The sequence below is a fragment of the Boleophthalmus pectinirostris genome, unplaced genomic scaffold (assembly GCF_026225935.1).
Source record: "Boleophthalmus pectinirostris isolate CB_2022bp ecotype Guang Dong unplaced genomic scaffold, ASM2622593v1 HiC_scaffold_12, whole genome shotgun sequence".
NCBI lineage: Eukaryota > Metazoa > Chordata > Actinopteri > Gobiiformes > Gobiidae > Boleophthalmus > Boleophthalmus pectinirostris.
Genome location: NW_026571018.1, coordinates 18764825 through 18785902, shown reverse-complemented (window position 1 = coordinate 18785902; position 21078 = coordinate 18764825). Strand labels below are relative to the sequence as shown.

General features: G+C 37.1%; 1 protein-coding gene across 1 annotated transcript in view; it reads right to left on the bottom strand.

Annotated features, from left to right (window-relative positions):
* spns2 (SPNS lysolipid transporter 2, sphingosine-1-phosphate) overlaps positions 1–21078 on the bottom strand; it is a 99390-nt gene that overhangs the window by 12833 nt on the left and 65479 nt on the right. The window contains 9 exon segments of the mRNA XM_020930209.2: positions 741–837; positions 840–903; positions 7299–7397; positions 8529–8594; positions 12729–12918; positions 13978–14133; positions 15013–15021; positions 15023–15153; positions 19656–19722. Coding sequence (XP_020785868.2) covers positions 741–837; positions 840–903; positions 7299–7397; positions 8529–8594; positions 12729–12918; positions 13978–14133; positions 15013–15021; positions 15023–15153; positions 19656–19722 — 879 coding nt within the window.

The window sequence follows — 21078 nt, the reverse complement described above, 5'->3', positions numbered from 1 at the left end:
AACACTGTATAATGGCTACACTTTTAATAGACTTAATAAAGCATAAAGGTGCATTAAGTAACTTTTTGGTTGGGGGTATGTCACCTCCTTGTTTCTCTGGATATGTCAGTGCTCTGCCTGGAATGCTCCACAGTATGACATTAAAAATCTCTACCATAAATTAACAAAATTACAGGCTTTATAGCTCAAAAAATACCTAGAAAAACAGGCATTCTGACTGTCAGTGGGGTTGTCTCTCCACAGATCTGACCTGTCTGGTTTGATCTCCATGAAGATAGAAAGGTTTAATGCCATACTGTGATACATTTCAGACAAAGCAATAACATCTCCATGGAGAAAAACATTTGACGTACCTTTCAGCAGAAAAGTTACAGAATGCACCTTTTATGCTTTATTAAGACTAGAAAACCAAAAAGTTGAATTCCCATTAAACATATCTTTTGAAAATAAAGAATCATTTTGACATAATTCGTACTTGGAAACTGGATTTGTAGGTCCAATTTTAATGCAAACCTCTTCATTCTGGACTAATGGATATAGAAACATACCGGCTAATGACCTCTTAATGCACAAACTTTTAGAAAATCTATTCTTGACTCCCATTTGAGTAACTGCAATGGCTCACTAATATAAACTCACCACAGGGACATCCAAGGACGCCATCAAATATTTAAAGAACGAATTACTAAATTATAGATGACATAATGATGAGTTACTCCAACAATATGCAAGTCACTCACTGTTTCTCAGCCTTCTCCCGGTCGTCAAGGAAAAACAGCGCCGTTGCTAGGAAGAACATGCCCCCCAGGACGATGATGAAGGGGCAGAGCATGAGGCATATCCCAGACTCAGGAACTTCCACAGGGTTGACGTGGCGTAGCTCTTCTGAAGACCATCTGAGATCTGGAACAACAATAAAAAAAGGCAATGATAAACTAGACCTCAGCTAAACCTTAGAAAAGAATATTGTGTTCCGTAGTGATTTAGTACAGAGCCATAGCGTTACCGGATACTCATTTTTTGCATATGTAAGTAGACCATAAAGTGTGATCAGGGCAGTAGGCAGGGGAAGGACAAAGAGGTTTGTTCTCCTGAGCCTCTAATTGGACCCTCTTCCTATTTGTTTATATTTGAGGAGGACCCATTTGAGACATTTTGGCTCAGGCCCAGGGATGTAGTGAGCATGGTACGCAGGGGTACGCCATCCCGACATGAAATATAAAAAAAAAAAAAAAGTATAAAATAGTCAACAACCTATAAATGTCAAACTGGAGCTACTGGCAATAGTGAAAACAACCTGCATAGCCTCATGATATCTGCAGTACTGTCCTATAGTGACCTGCCACATGAGGGGACCAAGACTGAGCCAGGATTGATCTCAGGACTGAATCAGGACAAAAACAGGACTAAGGCAGGAATAAATTGGGACTAAACCAGGACTAAACCAGGACCAAACCAGGACTAAACTAGAACTGAATCAGGACTGAGTGTCTGCATGGGCCCGGAGGTGTGCCTGCATTGACTGTCAAGTGACCGCAGGCGTAAGGACTGACGCAGAGCTCCATGCCCGCGGGGCTAAATGCAGCCACCGCCAGATCGGTCTTTGCAGACACCCTGCTCCACAGGCTTGGGGTTCTCTCTCTCTCGCTCTCAAGTCCAAAATTAGTCCTGTTTTACACCTGGTTCAGTCCTGGGCATGTGTTGTAGCCTATGATTTATGTTCTGTAGGTGATTATGAATGGCGTTAATGTTAATAATATTAATAGGTGGGCGGGATTCATCACATCAATAACATCATGAATCGTGTACCCCCACTTAAAAAATCCCCACTACACCACTGCCTGGGCCCTCACATTTCTGTCAGTGGACCTGAATATTTTATTATTGCAACAGAAATTATCTCAGTAAATGATCATACTGAAGATACAGATACTTCTCTGTATTTGAGCAAAATGAGTTTTGACCCAGTACAGATAGACTGTATAAGAAGCTCTTGAGGTCAAAAAGTGATCTGTGTACTGTCTGCATCTAATTAAAGAATTTTATGGTCCAGTAATCAGGAGGTTTGTGTAAGCATGCTAGTTATTGTTAGTTTACCATCATAGCAAAACTCAGTTAAGTTACTATTGACAGTCTACAATTGAAATGTCATTGAACAGGCCTATATGTAAGTCCTTTACTCAGGTATATTCATTCACTTCTTGACTGGCTTTATTTCTTTATAGCATTAGCCAGTTTCCCCACTTTAAAAGGCATCGGTTTTGTTCAAGCTGATTTATGCTGACGAAAACAACAGCTGTACAGTGCTGGGTGTTACTGACCCCTCCTGTATCCATCACGGTACAATCACTACACACTGACAGAAGCTCGTGAGGGGAGAGGAAGCTGGTCGGAGTATGGCTATTAGCAGATTAGAGTAGTCCTGGTGTATGTCGCTAGTATGAGAGAGGGGTTTTCGTGTTTGGGAGTGAGTACGCAGAGCCATAGGTCACTGGGCTGCAGAACATTGATTATATGTTGCAGTCAGCAGAAAGTGCTTCTCAATGGGGACTGGAGCTGGAATAGTGCTGACAGGCAGATGTCACAGGAAGAGCCTTTAATTCACTGTACGCTCCTGTGTTCCTCCATAGTAAAAAGAAAAGGAAAATGTGTACCACTTTATAATGACTACACTTAAAGTTGCTCCTCTGCGAAGCATTTATAGTGAGGGGTCCGCCGCCTCCTTATCTCCATGGAAATGTTATTGCTTTGTCTAGAATGTTCCACAGTACAGATTAAACCTATTATGAGGGACACAAGCAGGTTACAACACTATGGTACATTACTCATACTATGGAACATTCCAGAAAAAGCACTAACATCTCCATCGTGACAAGCAGGTAGCGGACTCTCCACCAGAAAAGTTGTGTAGTGCACTTATAAAGTTGTGCTGTGTAACTTTCCTGGGGGAAAGTCACCTGTTCGTATGTGATCATGTTATTGCTTTGTCTAAAATGTCCATTTTGCATTCGTTCAATTAAAGTTGTTTTTATGGCTGAAAAATACATTGAAATACATTCATTCTTACTGTGAGTGTAGTCTCCTCTCCATAGATCTGACAAATCTAATGCTGTATTGTGGCACAGACAAAGCAATAACATCTACATGGAGACAAGCACTAAGCGGACCCTCCACCAGAAAAGTTACACAGTGCACTTTTAATAAAGCACAAATAAAGGCTTAATTCATAATGAACAAATAGTTTACTAAGAATGATTCAAGTTAGTCCCTTTGTATTCTCACATACAGTACTACCACTACGCTATCTACATTACTGCTGTCTTATAGTGTACCAGCTTTGGCCTAGGATAGTGGGAACAGGTTTCATATCTGCATCTACTAGTAATAAACTTACAGATGGTAACTTTAAAGAGTGTTAAGTAGTCACTAAGCCTGAATCACTCTTAATCATTCTGGCGGCACGTGCAGACATAGACACGCATGTGATAAAGAGAAACATAATTTCGATGCCTTTCTATGTCTAGTACATGTGAAGAAATTGACAATAAAGCTAACTTTGAACTTTGAACAAACTACATGTTCATTATGAATTAAATCTTTGTTCAAATTTTGTTAAGACTGTTAAAAGTATAGTCATTTAAAGTGTTATCAGACAACGTTCTCTGTGTTGAGCTGTGGGTGGCCCAAATAGCTTTAATTTATCCAACAAAATTGCAGAACATTAGGAAAATGAAACTGAACTAAAAATACATGGCCAAAATGTGTAATTATCAAGCTTGAAGGCATTTCTGGGCAGATTGCTAAGAGATTGTCCCCTGCCACGTGCTCATATACTGCAGACGTCCATTATGTGCTTCTCTGGGGATGCTGATGGGACAAGAGCCTGTGAGTACGTGAGTGGAGAGCTTTCCTGGCTCAAGTACATTCTTTGGGAAAAAGCCTGTGCACGGCATCTTTGCATTTCAACCATATACTGTATATGCATGGAAATCAGTATGATAAGAAATTAGGACTGTTGCCTTTAGGGGTGTGCAAGAATATCGAAGTATGGTTTAATGTGATGATACAGTATCGATATTGTGGGCTGCTGTATCGACGTATCTCTAAGAGTATTTTTTTGGTATATTTTACTAAATTATTTTGTTACAGTGCTACAGTTTTTTTGCTTGTTTAGACGAGGGAAACTCATTTATGTGACACATTTGATATTTTCACTATTTTGATGATAAAAATGTTTGTGTTTCATATGAACTTTGCACAAGAAGTGGTTTAACAAAGACTTTTAGTATCACAGCCATGATTTAGCCATTATTTTTTTATTTAACTGTATTGTATCGATTTGAAATATATCGTATTGAATCGAAAGCACAAGGTATGTATCGAGGTATGTATCATATCTGCAACTTCTTAATGATTCCCAGCCCTAGTTGCCATAGTGATTAACAATTAAAAATAATATTTTATCTTTTGAATGGATTGATGAATTTATCACTGATCAGCAGTGTTTTATATTTTTCTCACTAATTATGTGCAGTTTGAAGCATTAATTGTGTACTGGAATAAAGTTACTCAAAATTCTGAATACGTATTACCTCCCAACTCTGTCCATAGCAAAAGAAAACTTACTTTCTGTCAACTGGTCTTGATGTAAAACTTTTGTCCAGTCAACGGAATTTATTTTTTCTTTTCCTATTCTGACTTTGGGCAAGACTGTTACCGATGAGTAGAGCTGACCGCTGTAGTGCTGTAGTGATGAGGTTCTGGGCTCACGTCACCAGAACCTCATCACACTCTGGTGCCAAACCTCGCTGCAGGAAACAAGGCAGCGAATGTGACGCGCTCTGAGCTCTCTGAGGTTTGTGGAGAAGTGAGAAAGTCCCAGGACATTTGTGTGTCACTGGAAGGGGGAAGCTGTCACCCAACGCAGATGACCAGAAGGTTTGAGGGGGCACCGTTGAGTTATTGTGGCTGGAAGGGTGCGTGTTTGTATGTATCAGCATCCGAGGCAGTATGACGATAATGTGCTCCCATAGGCTCAGGGCCACTTTGACTATATATGTTGTTTAAAATGAACTGGCATCTGGGACTTATTTGAAATACCCATACAAAAACAATATATTTGAACTGTACTATGTAAAGGGGCGGGATGATTACTGAAAAATAGATACTGCAGTGAATGTTATTTTGAGGATAAAAGGATAAAATAAGAGTAAAATAAGGGTATTCAGTTCAGTTTCTGCACTTTTATGCATAATTTTACAGTGATTTCACATTTTCTTGATTCTTAAACCCCTTAAAAGTCACACATTAAAAACAACATTTCTGCTGAATTGACATAATACTGAACACCCCCAAAAATAACAGTATATTCATTTTTGTCATTATTTCCCACCTCTAACCATAAAAAAGGCTATGGTACAAATGCATTTACTCCTTTGTCAATAGAGTCAGGAAGCTCTGTGCTTGTGAACCGCCACTGGGGAGAGGATTATTCAAACTCTGAAGCTCTTGTCGATACATAAAGATCCCACAATTTTGGCTTTTGGCACTGAACATTATTTCCATTTGAGAAAAATACACACAGCTGACTCCGCATCTGCTGTAAATCTGTGAGATGATTGGCCAATTCCCTAATCAAAGACTTCCACTGCTTTTGTTAGGTTGACCCAGGCACTAAGCCAAGGGCACCACAATAACACAACGCAAACAGGCAGCATAAAGAAAACCTATTATCTTTTGGCTGCACAATACAATACACTGCAAAAAACGAAAATATGGCCAAGTTACAGGTGCACTGTGTAAATTTTCTTATGGAGGGTCTGCCATCTTCTTGTCTCCATGGAGATGTTTTTGCTTTGTCTGGAATGTCCCAGTATGGTATTAAAGGTGTCCATCGTGCTTTTACTCAATAACATGGGTTTTTATTATTTATTTAGATTAAAAACTTACATTCTTATTGTGAGTGGGCTTGCCTCTCCACAAATCTAACATGTAAATTGGCTTTATGTCGTCACCTGCTATTTCCTTAAAGATAAATAAATGTAATGCCACACTCTCCACCGAGCAAAAGTTACACAGTGCACCTTTACTTGAATTAAGAAAGTTTTATCAAGATTTGAGCAAATTTCACATCCCAAGTAAAATCATCTACCAATGGAACAAGATTTTTTGTACATAAAATATGAAAATACTTCTTCCTACACAGCTTACACATAAAATAAGAAAAACAACAATTCTTAGCGCTTAAAATAAGAATCAAAATCCAATGTTGCAAATTAAGAATAACTTAAAAGAAATACTTACTCCACTGGTAGATTTTTTTACTTGCCAAGTTTAATCTACTCAAATAAAGTAAAATGTTCTTAAATTAATGGATATAAAACTTTGGCTCAGAAAATGTGTGGATTTTGATTCATATCCACAAAAGTAGTTCAGTAAAGCAGTGCACAGATTAGCCTACTTCTTGTGGCCTCTCAAGTATAAAAATATGCATACACACCTTCACTCTCAATACATAAATTAGCCATTCACTTGTGTTCTGTTCACTCACTGTTTCTCCTATAATGAACAAGTGAGTGGTGGTTGGGGGTGGGGCAGCTGCTTGGTCGGTGTTTACTGTGACCTTGACAGACCGAGTGTCCCCGCTAAGTGCCCCCTCCTTCTCCAGACCAATCAAATACAGTACACTGGCCCCTTTTGGGAGCTCTAAGATTTACTAGAAGACGCTCTGACAGGCTGAAGACTGCTGGTGAAATCACAACTATGTTCAGGCGTCCTCTTGGGAGTGTGGCTAAAAGCTCCACTTGTTCTAGTCTTTGCACTGGCCCACTTAAAGCTCATTTGGCGTCTCAATGTGTCCTGTGTGTGTGAAAGGTGCTCTCAAAGATACTATATGTTCTAACATGTATTATAAATGAACCAGGGTCTTATGTAATTGGGACTGTTATTGGACTCTATATATCGATATTTGAAAATCCAGGATGATATCTCGATATTTTTTAAAAAGGAGTGATATCAGTCTGGTCCCCACGCTCTCCATCGTGCTGAGCAGAACCAAACATGATTGTGGAGTCCGATTAGTATTTATAAGGAGCTCACTGGTCAAATGTCGTTGACAAACAAACTCACATTTCCCTCACCTCAGATTAACAGATTTTTGTTCTTCTCTCATTGACTCTAAAGAAATCTGTGATCTCTCTTTTTTCCTTGTCAGCAGCTAAATTTGTTTTCAGAATGTGTTAGCATGACAGGTCTTACGTAAAAGGCCAGACAAACATATCTGCTCTTTTCAGTCTTACCAGTCCGATGAGATACGGGCTTCCTGCGTCTCCCAGAAGATGAGAGGTGAAGCTCTGAAAAGCCACTGCTGTTGCTCTCCGTGTCGGGATGACCACAAACTGCACAGAGGCACAGGGCGAAAAATGCATGAAATCAGGTACAATAATTGGGTCAAGTGGGAGTTAATTGAAGGATTCTTGAATTATGATCCTCCTTGTCTCTATGGAGGTGTTATTGCTTTGCCTGCAATGTTTCACAGTACAGCTTAAACTAATCAATCTCTATAAAGATGAGTAGGTAACACCATTAGGCCTAGTTAGAAATTAGATGTGATGAGAGGTGAACCCGCTCACAGTAAGAATTAGGGCCGCACAATTATGGAAAAATCATTATCAAGATTATTTTGGTCCATATTGAAATCACGATTATTCTAACGATTATTTTTTTGTTACAGAATGCATTTATTGAGCATTTCTGTCTCAAAAAAAACCCAACAACAACAACACTTTGTTAATGATAATTTATGCAAACTTTCAAATTGAAAAAAAAAAGGCTATAACTATGTACCTTAGAGCAGTTTTGCGATGTATACATACACACATAAAATGAATAAAATATACTTTGAACATGTAATGAGGCATAGAAAAACATAAATGCATCCAAAATAAACTATATATCCAGCTGTTCAACAATCTCTATATTAAAAAAATAAAATATACTTATTTATGTAAAATATATATCCCAAAATAAACTTTGTTAAGCTTTAATTGTTTCAACTCGATCATATGAGTTTGGAGATCGTTTGACGCACAAATCAAAATCGCGAAATCAAAATTAAATAAATTTGCACAGCCTTTGTAAGAATGCTTGTTTTCATTTTTAGTAATTTATTAGTTTAATGTTGCACATAGGTACGGGTAAAGCAATAACTATTCAAATCTCCATGGAGACAAGCAAGTGACAGAAAATGTACATAATGCGTCATTCTTAATAAACTATTTGTTAATTATGACTTAACTCTTTGTTCATGCTTTATTAAGACTAATAAAAGGCAACAATTCAAGTCAGTACTCAAGTAATGCAAGAGAAAGCACACAAAGTCCATTCTGAGCCTGCACAAAAATAAATATTGAAGTAGTATATATGGCCAAAAGTGTAAAACAATACTATATGCATTATATAAGAGTCAATTACATTACAGGAATATCCAGTAAACAAACTGACCAAAGTGTAGGTTTTTTATAACATACCATTAAAATATCTGCTGTGATGGCCCAGTTCAGGAAGAGTAACGTTTCTCCAATGAAGATACACACCTAAGGGACAACACAATGCAGAATAAGTATTTTGAATCATAAATTAAAGACATACAACATTATCCAAAAAGCAGGTTTGTTTCTCATATCGTGCCGCTGTGTGTGAATTGGGGTATGTCTAAATGCACATTGGTTAGCTTGGTTTCCAAACATGTCATTATGTTGTGGCACAATTATACATAGATACACAGGCCTTCATTTTGGTCCTGTAAAGTGGAGCGTTTGGCCAGCAGTATGATAAGGGGATTCTGGTAAAAGCCATAAAAATAAATGGTGTATGTTTGTTTTTGCATGTTGGATTGGGTGGGGCAAAAATATCGTCTTTAAATAACAGCGTTAAATTGAAATGCGGCGTGCAATATGCATGTATGTATGTATATAGGGTGTTAGCAGCTGGTGTTACTTAAAAAACATATGGCCCTCGCTTACAGTGGAATCTCATATATCGGGCTGGATGGTTTAATCTGGCATGGTTCAACACGGATGATGGAAGTGGGTTTTCTACAGGAAACTACCCTCAGTCAGGCCAATGTTACAGTATGGACACATGCATATTATGGCTGAGAATCACAGGAACCCTCACGATTTGATCAGATACATGATACATGGCTCAAGATGCGATATTGTCATGAATATATGGTGATACTCAATATATTGTACATGATACTCCATGACATATTGTTTTTTAAGAACCAAATACATTTTAGCAACAACATTTCTTTGTTAAACCACTCTGTGCAAAATTAACATGAAACACATCTATTTAAATAACCAAAATAGTAAGTATGTCAGGTGTATTGCAAACACAAGTTTCCTTCCACTAAATAAGCAACAAAATTATCATATGGTCACAAAAAAAATGGTTAAAAGATACAAAAATACTCTTGGCGATATATTGATACAGCGGCCCATGATAACGATACTGTATCACCAAATTTTGTATCCCGACATATCAGTATTTTGATATTATTACAGGTCATTATTGAATGTATGAAGTTTGCTAATAATTGTGAGCAGCTGACTATCTTAAATTTCCTTTGGGATTAATTAAATTATTCAATCACTCTGTTTATCTATTTATCGATGTATTTAATTAACACAAAAAATGTGAATAAAGATTTCACAGAAGATATTTTACTTGTCTTTTGTCTAAATTTAACTACGATCCAATGAAGCACCCATAACTGCAGAGTCAAGTAGCTTCAACTGAGCAGAACTGGCTGTGTCTTGTATATCGGGTAATTTCACACATCTGTCTATAGTTTGCTGTGAAAACTTACATCTCATAAACTGTTCTTTCATTTTCAGATGTTTTAATATTCAAACTGACAGCTGCAGGAATGTTGTATATTATATTTTCACTTATGGAAAGTCCATTTTAAAGGTTTGTAAAACACACAGAGCCTTTGGATATAAAGTTAAGAATATTTCATTTTATGCATGCGAGTGGATACTGGAAAGCTCGTGTGGTTCAAAGGCGCCTTTGGCTGAAAAGAGGCAGAGTTTTAGTACCATATATGTTTTCCAAAAGCGTTTTTATTTTTGAGGTAATTTGTTTTTGTGTGTCATGCTATATTATGCTATTTTTGTTTTGTAAATACTTATAAGAATCCATACATATAAAAAAAATGACAAAAACAAAAATCTGACCAGTGTGCAATCAGCAAGTATGAGATTAAAATTGACATATGACTGAATATTATAAAACAGAGGTAGGTATAACATGAGCACATGGCGATCATCATTTAAAGTGCAAATTTAGGAGTGTGGCAACCTCGGGAAAAAACTGTCCCTCAAATATATATTTTTTAAATTTATATCGTATAGCAGAGTTGGGGACTTGTAAGTTGTGACTTGGACTCGAGTCAGACTTGAGTCACTATTTTTTTGACTTGTCACTTGACTTGATAAAACAAAGACTTGGGACTTGACTTGGACTTGAAGGTCAGTGACTCGGGATTTGACTCAAACTTGAGGCCTGTGACTTGAGAAGACTTGATGCTTAGACTAGTTGACAAATGAACTGTTATTAAATTTTCATTCTTTCATTTAAAAAAGAACAATTAGCGTTTCTGCAACTCTTATAAAAGAAATACTCATATACCATGACCTTTTAAGTACAATTCAGTTTAAAATTCATATAAATTGCAAAAATCTAAACTATATTTGGTTCTTTGGATTAAAGACTTGAAACAACTTGAAGCTCAAAGCAGACGACTTGGACTTGACTTGGAGTTTTGGGCCAGAGACTCAACTTTGACTTGCCTGTATTTGACTTGGGACTTGACTCTGACTTGAGGTCAAAGACTTGAGACTTACTTGAGACTTGCAAAACAATGACTTGGTCCCACCTCTGTTGTATAGTATTTGTATCTGCATAGTTTTGGTCACACTATAACCTTACTACTATGCTATAAAACTGTATCTTATGCTTAACCCTTGCTCACTGAACATGTGCAAAGTGTAAAACAGGAAGGAGGAAGTGTGCAAAGTCTATTCTTTATTGGAAGAACAGTTATTTCTTGTGACAACTACTACTACTACTACTACTACTACTCCGACTACGACTTATTCTGCTATTTCTAGTACTACACATTTAGCCAAATTGTTTTTCAAAATCCCCACATGCCACCCATGGACCACACTTGAAATGCTGGACAGATTTACGAAGCTTGTTGTTTGGTTGAGACTATTTCCTTTTTAATTTAGCCAGTCGGTCTGATATGCGATAAGAGTGTGAAATCTGCACTTTGGGCCCATTTACACCATTGTTCTAAGGCTGTGAATAGTAACTACCACCCTTTCCTCTATTAAATCTGCACTATGCAATGCCAGATCTCCTGCTTGGGAATAAAAACAAGATATACAAACCTCTGGCACCTGTAACCACATCTAAGGCCACTCTAAACAGGCAGTTAAGGTTAAGAAATGCACAGAAACACCCACTAATTAGCTCAACCCAAGCAGTTGCATCCTGGGAATTGCTATGACTTCACCTTTAGAATGAGACATAACACATAACATTTCAAAACCCCAGGGCTGTGTTAAAATATAAAGTGATCAATATATCTGGTTTCTAAAATTGGTGATACAGTACTGAGATTAATATATTGCTGAGTATTTAAGAGTATTTTACTGTATATTATCCCAAATTACTAGTTGTTGTGCGTAATAGTGAAGATTTCTGTTTGCAATTGATTAATAATTGTGTCTGAACTGAAATGTACTGAGTTTAAATGTTTTAACGTCACTATTAGTGTTGCTGTTTTGTCTTGAAAAGGGAATACGGGGCAGATAATATAAGATGACTCGTCTTTCTGCTCCTTTTCATTCGTTTCTTGTATGTTTGATGTTGTGACACTGTTGATGTCTTTTTATACTATATGAATGAAATAAACAAATAATAATAAAATATAGAAAAATCTGCCCATTCGGGATCTCTGAAGAGCACCTGCTTGTTACTTCACTCAGCGGTGATCCAGCCCCCTCCATCCCCATTATATATTCTCAGTATTATCCTACATGTATTTGCAACAACACTGCAGTTTTGTTGCTTGTTTAGAGAAAGAAAAGTTAATACGGTGCATTTGTCCTATTGAATGTTTTGATGATTAAAATGGGTGTAGTTCATAGTAAGTTTGTACAGGTGGTGGTTTAACAAAAGCAACTCTTGTTAAAAGGTATTTGGTTGTGAAAAAATATCAATAAATATATATCCTCATTGCAAATATTGCTTCTTTGGAGTGGCTGGATTTTGTTGTGTTTAAAGACTGATTTCCTTATTCATTATATTCACAAATGTTGACTCTGATCATGCCTATTAGTAAGTACACCCAGAACTCACTATATTACAACAAAAAACAGTATTTTGACCAAATTGATTTTAGCTGCCACTCATTTGTATTAAATATTTACCCTAAAAAAGTTGCAATGTCACCTAAAACCACAATAAATCATTTTCGTATTGAATTATGTGGGATGCTGTGATTCCCTGACCTACAAAACCTTGATGTACTTTCCGCCACTCTCTAGAGACTTGATCATTTGCTCTTATCCATAAACATGTCCTCACTATCTGATCACACCTCTTCCTTCCTGCTCAAATACCAAAGTTAGAAAGGAAATGACCCTTACGTAAGCTCCAATGATGCTCTTTTTGGCCACAACGAAGATGAGGCAGATGAAGATGGCGGATCCCAGCATGCTCACGGCGCACACCAGGGGGTCCGCACGCTCGGTCTTCTGGCGACAGAGGCGAGTGGTGGCGGCTCCTATGACCACACCCAGAAGTCCAGTGACGCAGGTGATGGCCCCGAAAATCATACTAGGAGAGAGGAGTGGAAAAGCCGTCACATCACACACACGAAGAATGACTACAATGTTAACAACAGCATGATACTAACTCATTTACTTATCTTACTTGGTTTTGTTAAGTTCTCACATCAGAATTCAAAAAGAAAAGAAACATATACCACATTTTTTAGTTTTATGTTAGATGTTATATAATACCTTATGTTTTTCTATGCATGTTTGTGTTTTCTTTATTAATAAGAGTGTTACCTTTTAAGTGTCAAATTAAAATGCACATTTATTCTCTGCCTTTTGACACTGCATGAGTTGTGTGGTCCTCTGTATCTTTTATTTATTTTACTTATTTTACTTATTTATTGCTATTTTATGATTTTTATGGTTTTTGCTTTTATTTAGATTTTACTGGGTTTATTGTTTTAGGACTGGTATGACCCAATTTTAGGAATTTACCTTTTTGTTGTCTTCATTTTATGATCTCACATATGATCGCACTTTGGAAACTGCTTTGTTTGTAAAATGTGCTACAGAAATAAAGTGTATTTTGATTTTGATTTGAAGAAGTGGTAGAAAGACTGAAAATTTGTAGTTACATGGGGGGGAAAAGTACTCAATTATAAGTACTAATGCTACCAAATTTGTACTTAGGTAAAACTAGTACAAAATACTAGTTACTTTTGAATGTTATTTTAAGAGCATTTTAGATCACTCTTTTATCTCACTTTTTCATATAACTTGATAAATTTAACAGTTTAAAGTTGAATTTAAAGCCACAATCTGCATATACTTTGAGCTGGTGTAAATTACAGCAGGCAATGCAGAGCTGTTGTGTTAGAATTTAATCAATGCATTTAAATATATTTGCAACACAAATGAACTTTTGTTGGGAAAATGCCAATTCAATAACCCTGCAACAAAAAGAATGTACTAGAACTAGAGGAGTTACTCAGCAGCCATGTTTCTGTGAGAAGTCCACTGTCTCAAGACTAAAGCCAAAGTGAGTGATAGTACAATGGCACCTTTTGTACCGCAGGCTTCATGTTACACACTGAGCTTTAAGTCTTTGACCACTCACCTGTCTGTGCTGTTGCAGATCTGGTTGTTTCCACATGGTACAGCGGTCTTTTGAACTTCCTGGGCTCTGGTGAGGTACAAAGGAATCCACATCCCAAAAGCACCTGTGGCGAAGGACACCGCCGCAGACGCAAGCGATGAAAAAACATAACTCCGACTGTGGACAGACAAAATCAAAACATCAAATTATCTCATCATAGGAAAAAACAAACAACTCTCATAATCGCTAACCATCACCTGTTTATGTCTGAGCAGCTTAACAACACAAGATAAGAACAACACATATCCGCTTTTGTTGACCTTTTGGAGATTTTTATCACAACAAAAATCAATGTAACACAGCGTTTATGCCAAAAGGCTGTGAAATGTGATTGTGTTTATAAGCAGTGTGGTATAAACAAAGCTAGAGCACTCATCGCCATGGTAACCTATAATAACATCCTTCTAGTTTCAAGAAGCAACTCAATAACTCATTCAGATTATAAGGGACTTTGTATTTGTGCTTTATCTAATGGCCAAACTAATGTTGTTTTTTAATATTGCGGATAAAAAAAAAAAATCTTAATTATTATTTATCTATCATAGTTAAGTGTGTGTTAATGGCTGTGTCCATATAATAGACCATATAAAGAACTAAGGGAATGTGACGTCACTTATAGCATTTGGCTCCAGTCAAACAAGGCTAGCCAAGTTCAAGCATAGGATTTTTTTATGGACCAATTGCGAAATAACACCAAGATCATGTAGAATGGGTTAATACATACATTTTAGTTATTTTAATTGGAGTCGATGGATTCCTATCTCGAATGTGGCAGATAGTAGGTTACATTGGGTTGACATGCAATTATAATCCTGCATTTTTACAATAAAGACATTTTGATTTGATAGCAATATATTATAGAAACTAATAAATGTGAACTACTGTTTTGAGTTTATGTTTACGTCTGTCCAATTTGCTATATGTGCCCTATTGTTTCCCATAATGACAGGACATATCTTGACTGGGCAGTGCTTGTTTGTCTTGACAGGGCCTTACTTCTTTGCGCGCTTTCATGTCACAGCACCAGGAGGTCCGGGTCCTGATGCGGCCCCCCATCTGGTCGGCACTCCCCCTTTTGGGCTCCGGGACAAATACAAGCATCAGCGTTCCAGCAGTGATACCCAACATAGGAGAAACCTACAAGCATACACAACAATAGAGCTGTAATCAACTGAAGAAATACTTGATAGACTAAAACTAAAGATTTGAGCAAAAACAACAGAGTATTCAGAAGTGATAATGCAGATTAAACTTTCCAGTAACTTCCAAAACCCCCAGCTAACTCTTTAATTCAGGCTTAATAGCTACTTGTTTTATGGGTAAGGTGAAGATTTAGGCTTAAATAGCTACTAGGCAATAACAATTTGTTCATTATGAATTAAGTCTTTGTTCATGCTTTATTAAAGGTCCTATATTATGCAAAATCGAAACCTGTGAGCTTTTAGCCATGTTATAATGTTGTATTACGTCCTCAGAATTGTGTTTTGTTTCATTCACACATGCAAATTAAACTGTCTACATCGTCACAGCACAAAATGCCCTGTTCCACCTTGTGATGTCATGTATTGGTAGTTTTCAAGTTAACAGCTACCTTTACCCTTTTGTTAAGTAGAGACAGGCAACTCCAGGGCTGAAATTATCCAAATGAGATGACATCAACAAGGTAGAACAATGCTTTCTGTTTGAGAGAAGAACTGGATTTGTGCTGGGTTTGTGTGTGAAACAAAACATGTGTGAATGAAACAAAACACGACTCAAAGTATATTTGTGAGAAGGAAACAACACTATAACATAGATCTGAAAATACTGTAATATAGGATTTTTAAAGTTTATATTACAAAGAGTTACCAAGAAACCATTAACCAATTTATCAACTAAAGGGCTACAGCCTTACACACCAGACAGATATTTCACTGGGAGTGGTTTGTCAGATACTGGACAAAGCAGTCTCTGTGTACAGGCTCAATGCTGAGACACTATTTGCTGTTACGCCTGACATCCTATACAAGCCCTCAGAAACCCAGTGCAGGCCCTTTGCTTCTCTGCACTCCCTATTCTCATACACTTGCATGTTTTTGCATGTGAGGGGGAGGAATACAAAGGGTGTGGTGGAGGGAATTGCTTACAGAAGTCAAATCTGATTTTTATTACTTTAAAAATGTGAAAAACAAAACAAGTTAATTTTAAACGGTCTGCAGTGGGCCATGGTTATTCTTCACCTTCAATTTTTGATGCATTCAGAGCATCCTAATTATTCACCACGATGAGTTTGTAAGTCCTTGTCATGATTCCCAGAGGTCAGGGCAGAGTTTTGTCATCACGGTAATGCTGACAACTAGCATGCTAACAACACACTTCCCAATTGTCAGACAGAACACAGCAGATTTATTTTGACCGCAAGAGACTCTGATCTTCTGATTTATGTAATAATGTTATGATGATTCCTCATAAGAAACATACCTGGAGTTGTGTTTTGTTGCATTCTCACATGTTTAATACACAAATCCTGCATCTTTAGTTAATTCTCTCAAACAGAAAACACTGTTCTACCTTGTGATGTGTAGTACAAGAAGTGCTTCACTGTGCTTTTAACCTCCATACACCTTTACTAGAATTATCTGATCACTTTCAACTCTGGAATTGCCATTTTTTTATACAAAACAAAAGGTAAAAGGTGCTGTTAACTTGAAAACTACTGCGTTGTGATGTCATGAAGAGGATGATTAACGTGTGTGACTGAAACAAAACACAACTCCAGGTATATTTCTGATGAGGAAACAACATTATAACATAGATTAGAAAATTGCGTGAAGGCCCTTTAAGAAATACAATTGCTTACCAAGGCAAAAAAACAAAACGATTTAATCTGTCAAGGGGCATTTGTCATATAACATTATGCAGTTCATATACACTCATTGATATGCATACATATCATGAGTTCTCATTATAGCAGTATTTCTGAGGAGGATGTGGCTTATATAGATGATGAAGCACTTGGCTGGTTTTATTGTGTTGTGGTAGGGGCTCAATGTACACATAGAGTGATTAATTGTTTCCCCATACATTATGCAGGCACTGGAAATAATTGGATGAAATCAAAAGCAGGAAAAATGCATGTGGCTTTTGAAAGATGCCGAAGAATAACATTTTCATCTTCACAGGAACCTTTATATTTATTATGTTGTCACTCTGACTGATGAACCTTGACCCTGACTCTCTTTGCACCCATAAGACACTTCCGGTGTGGGTGCTATCCAATCACACAAATTAATAAAGTGCCCTCTCTGGATTCTTATTCCTAAACGCATGACCTTGTTTATCGTTCATTTGTATTGAATAAAAACAGGGAAGTCAATTGGGACATGGGGTCAAAAGCACACGGAAACTTCAGAGTGTTATTTCCTTAAAGCAGGATGTATCTCAGAGGCAGAAGTTGTTTCATGTCTAAGGATGTGTTTTCCTGGAATTCCTGAACATGCCACAAGGCTGATTAATGCACTTTGAGATTGTTAATAGGAATGTCATTGTGCCCGGCTGGAACAACATGAAGAAATAGACTGTCCCTGTTTCCTGTAGATTGGTGAGCCTTCATCTTTATCATTAGAGGTGGGGAATATAGTGAAAAATTGGAAAATATGTAAGTCAGAATCAACATTGAATTTAACATTGTATCACCAGCTTTAAGTTCTTGGGTTCTTTTTAATGACAATACATTAGGAAATGTATTTACCTTGTTGAAATGAATTCAGAATTGTATTGTCTTTAAAAAGAATCCAAGAATTTAATATACAAAAGAAGACAAAATGAAAGTTTGGATTAACAATTGTGCCTATATCTTCTGTAATTAAAACTGCTAATGATCACAAAAAGTAAAATAATTAAAAAGTGGTTAATTTTCAAGTCCATTTTGTTACTTGATACTTGAACCTCGATACACGAATCAAGATTTAAGAGTCAAGATTCAAGATTCAAGATTTAAAATTCAAGATTCAAGATTCAAGACTTAAAATTTAAGATATTATTGTGACGAAAAAAAAAAAAAAATTACATTTAGCGCATGAAACACTGTATAGTTTTGATTTAATGTGCAATACCCCATTTATTTTAGCACATTTCTGATGCAGAGTTAAAATGTTGTCTGGAAAAATAGATATATTGATAAATTAATTTTTGTCATCATCGCTCACTGCCAACAGAAGCACTCTTACTCTTTGGTCCATGGCTGCTGTCAGGTTGTAATTTGTTCAGAACATTTTAAGAGCTGACCCACAGTGGAGTCCTGTAGAGAGGCCTGTTTCATTGGACCTCCACATTACAGCTGGTATTCCTTATAGAGCTGTTCACTGTGAAATGTTTTGTGTCCTACTCAGCAGAACCCTAATAAAATACAGCAGTGACATCAATGATTTATGTGCCTTTTTCAACACCGTATCTACTTGGAAATGTGCAAATGTGTAAAAACACTAACTGCACTCATTTTACATAAAACTGCCTTCAAATTTAGCTTAATTAGAAACTCTCCAGTCTTAAATGCCTTATTATTTCTAAACAATGGCTTCCTGGAGTGATTGGGCTCATTGTTTACATGATCACTTGTGTCTGCATTTTTATATTCTCATAAGCAATTTACCATTGTAAGCCAAGACAATGCCTTAAAACCAATTCTTCCATGCATATTTAATAGCTTGACCTTAATGAAACTCAGTTGAGAATTTGGTCTATCTCGGCAAAACAATCACTAGATAAAGAAAAAAAGACAGACAGAAAGATGCACCATGACTTTTCTGGTAGAGGGTCTGCCAACTGCTTGTCTCCACAATGATGACATTGTTTTGCCTTGAATGTTCCGCAGTAAGGCATTAAACATATCTTGTTACAGTGAAAATTGATGGATTTAATTCCATACTGTGGGACATACCAAGCAAAGCAGTAACATGTTCATGGACAGAAGCAGGTGGCGGACCCTACAGCGGAAAAGTTACTCATTTATTCATTATGGGTGTTTCTCCTGCTGCTCAAAAATACAATAATTCTTTCTGTAAATAGGGCAGATTCTCCACAGATCTGAACTGTAATGTAGCATAGTGCTTGTCTCCCTCATGATAGGTTTAATCTTTATTGTGGAACATTCTAAACAAAGCAATAACATTTGGAGACAAGCAGGTGGTGTACCCTCCAGTGCACCTTCAATGCTATAAATAGTGCAGTTATTATAGTGTTCCTAAAACATAAATTGTAATCACATCTTGATTGCCTTTATGCTTCTATAGGCACCATAAAGTTAATATAGGAAGCTTGTCATTTTCACATGTGCCAACACCTTTCGCAGAGACTGTAGGTGTTAAAAAAGATAAACAGGTTGTGTTGCCTGCGTGTGTTCACTTCATTTTCATTGCAGAGATGATGCTAAAAGATGCTGATAGCTTGCTCATCGGCCTTGAGCTTCGTCTAGCGTCACTTCCAAACAATGTCATGCCCGGGCCCGCCTGTTCAGCCATGTGCTATGCTCCTGGCCTCCTCTGACCTCGCCGTGACCTCTGACCCTGTATCTATGACAGCAACAGCATCACACCCCCCAGGAGGCGCCCATCTTATGTTTATGGATTTTATGGAGCTGATGATGATGATAAGTGGCTTACCCGCAGTGCCCAGTGCCAGTCTCCTGCTGCCACTTTCGCACTAGAGCCCAGGATGTAGCCGAGTCCGCTGTAACAAGAAGAAAAAGCACATTTTAATACACAAGGATTTTATGTAATCTCTTTTGATTCAAATTGCAGAAAGGTATGGGTTGATATTCTTTGTTGTTATACTTAAATGGTTAAAGGGCTAATCTTTACTGAACAAAAGGTAAGTGGTAGCTGTCAAGCTGAAAACTACATGGCATCAGATGCAGATAGTCTAATTGGAACCCAAAACTAAAACTCAACTAAAACTGGAACCCAAAACTAGAACAGAACTAATCCAAGTCCACATCACAAATAAAACTGGCTCACATTAGGATCACATAACAATGACACACCCACAGACTCTATAACACAGATTTACAAGTATCCAAATGACTAACCAACCCACAAAATACCTGCTACCAATTTCAAAACACTATAGAACAACATAATGTAAGAATCAGCTACCCACGCAAAATCTTGTTTTTACAGACTGGCAGTGGAAGCAGGCCGCAGATTAGCTTGCTGATTGAGCAGTCGTAAACTTTTCTCTAACCTTTACCAGCCATTGAATAACCCTAACCTGACAACAGGGTACAGTACTGCAAAAAACACATCCAGGACGGACACCTAAAGCTGCAGATACACTTGTTATTTCTTGCCTGCTTGTCATTACTCTGCCTGAAATGTTCCAGTCCTTACATTTATTCAGTTGCAGCTGGTTTAATAGCTCAGAAATAGTAAGAAAAGAGGCATTCTGACTGTGAGCAGGGTTGACTCTTAACAGCTCTGACCTGTAACTTTGCCTGGTTTGATCTCCATTAGGGATGTAATAATAACTAAAATATTGTGATATCGTAATGTCAAAAGTCTCACAATAATATTGTGGGCTGTCACAATATATCAAATCATGAGTTCCTTTGCTTAAATGCATGGTTTTATAGTAGCAACAGCTCAAGAACATAGGGAACTACATATCCCATGATTCATTTCAGTGCAGACAACATAAAGAGACATGTTTTTACACCAAAATCTTGTCAATGTATTTTAAAAGCAAACAAGTGTCCCATCTACAATTATATTAGCCTCTTCAAAATATTGCAGTAAATATCATACTGTGAGATGCACTTTGTGATAATATCGTACTGGGAGATTTGGATATCGTTACATGATGGACCCTCTACAAATATTACACATTACAAATATTAAATATTGGCTTTATCAAAGTCAATTTTCAAAAACCTTGCAATAAAATACATTTTTCATTGATGCAAGGTAATTTGTGCCAATACTTCTCGATGGGGGCAAAGAAAAATTTGTCTGAGGGCTGCATTTGGCTCACAGGCCATAGTTTGGACATGCCTGCTCTACCATAAAAGTTACACGATGCACCTTTAAA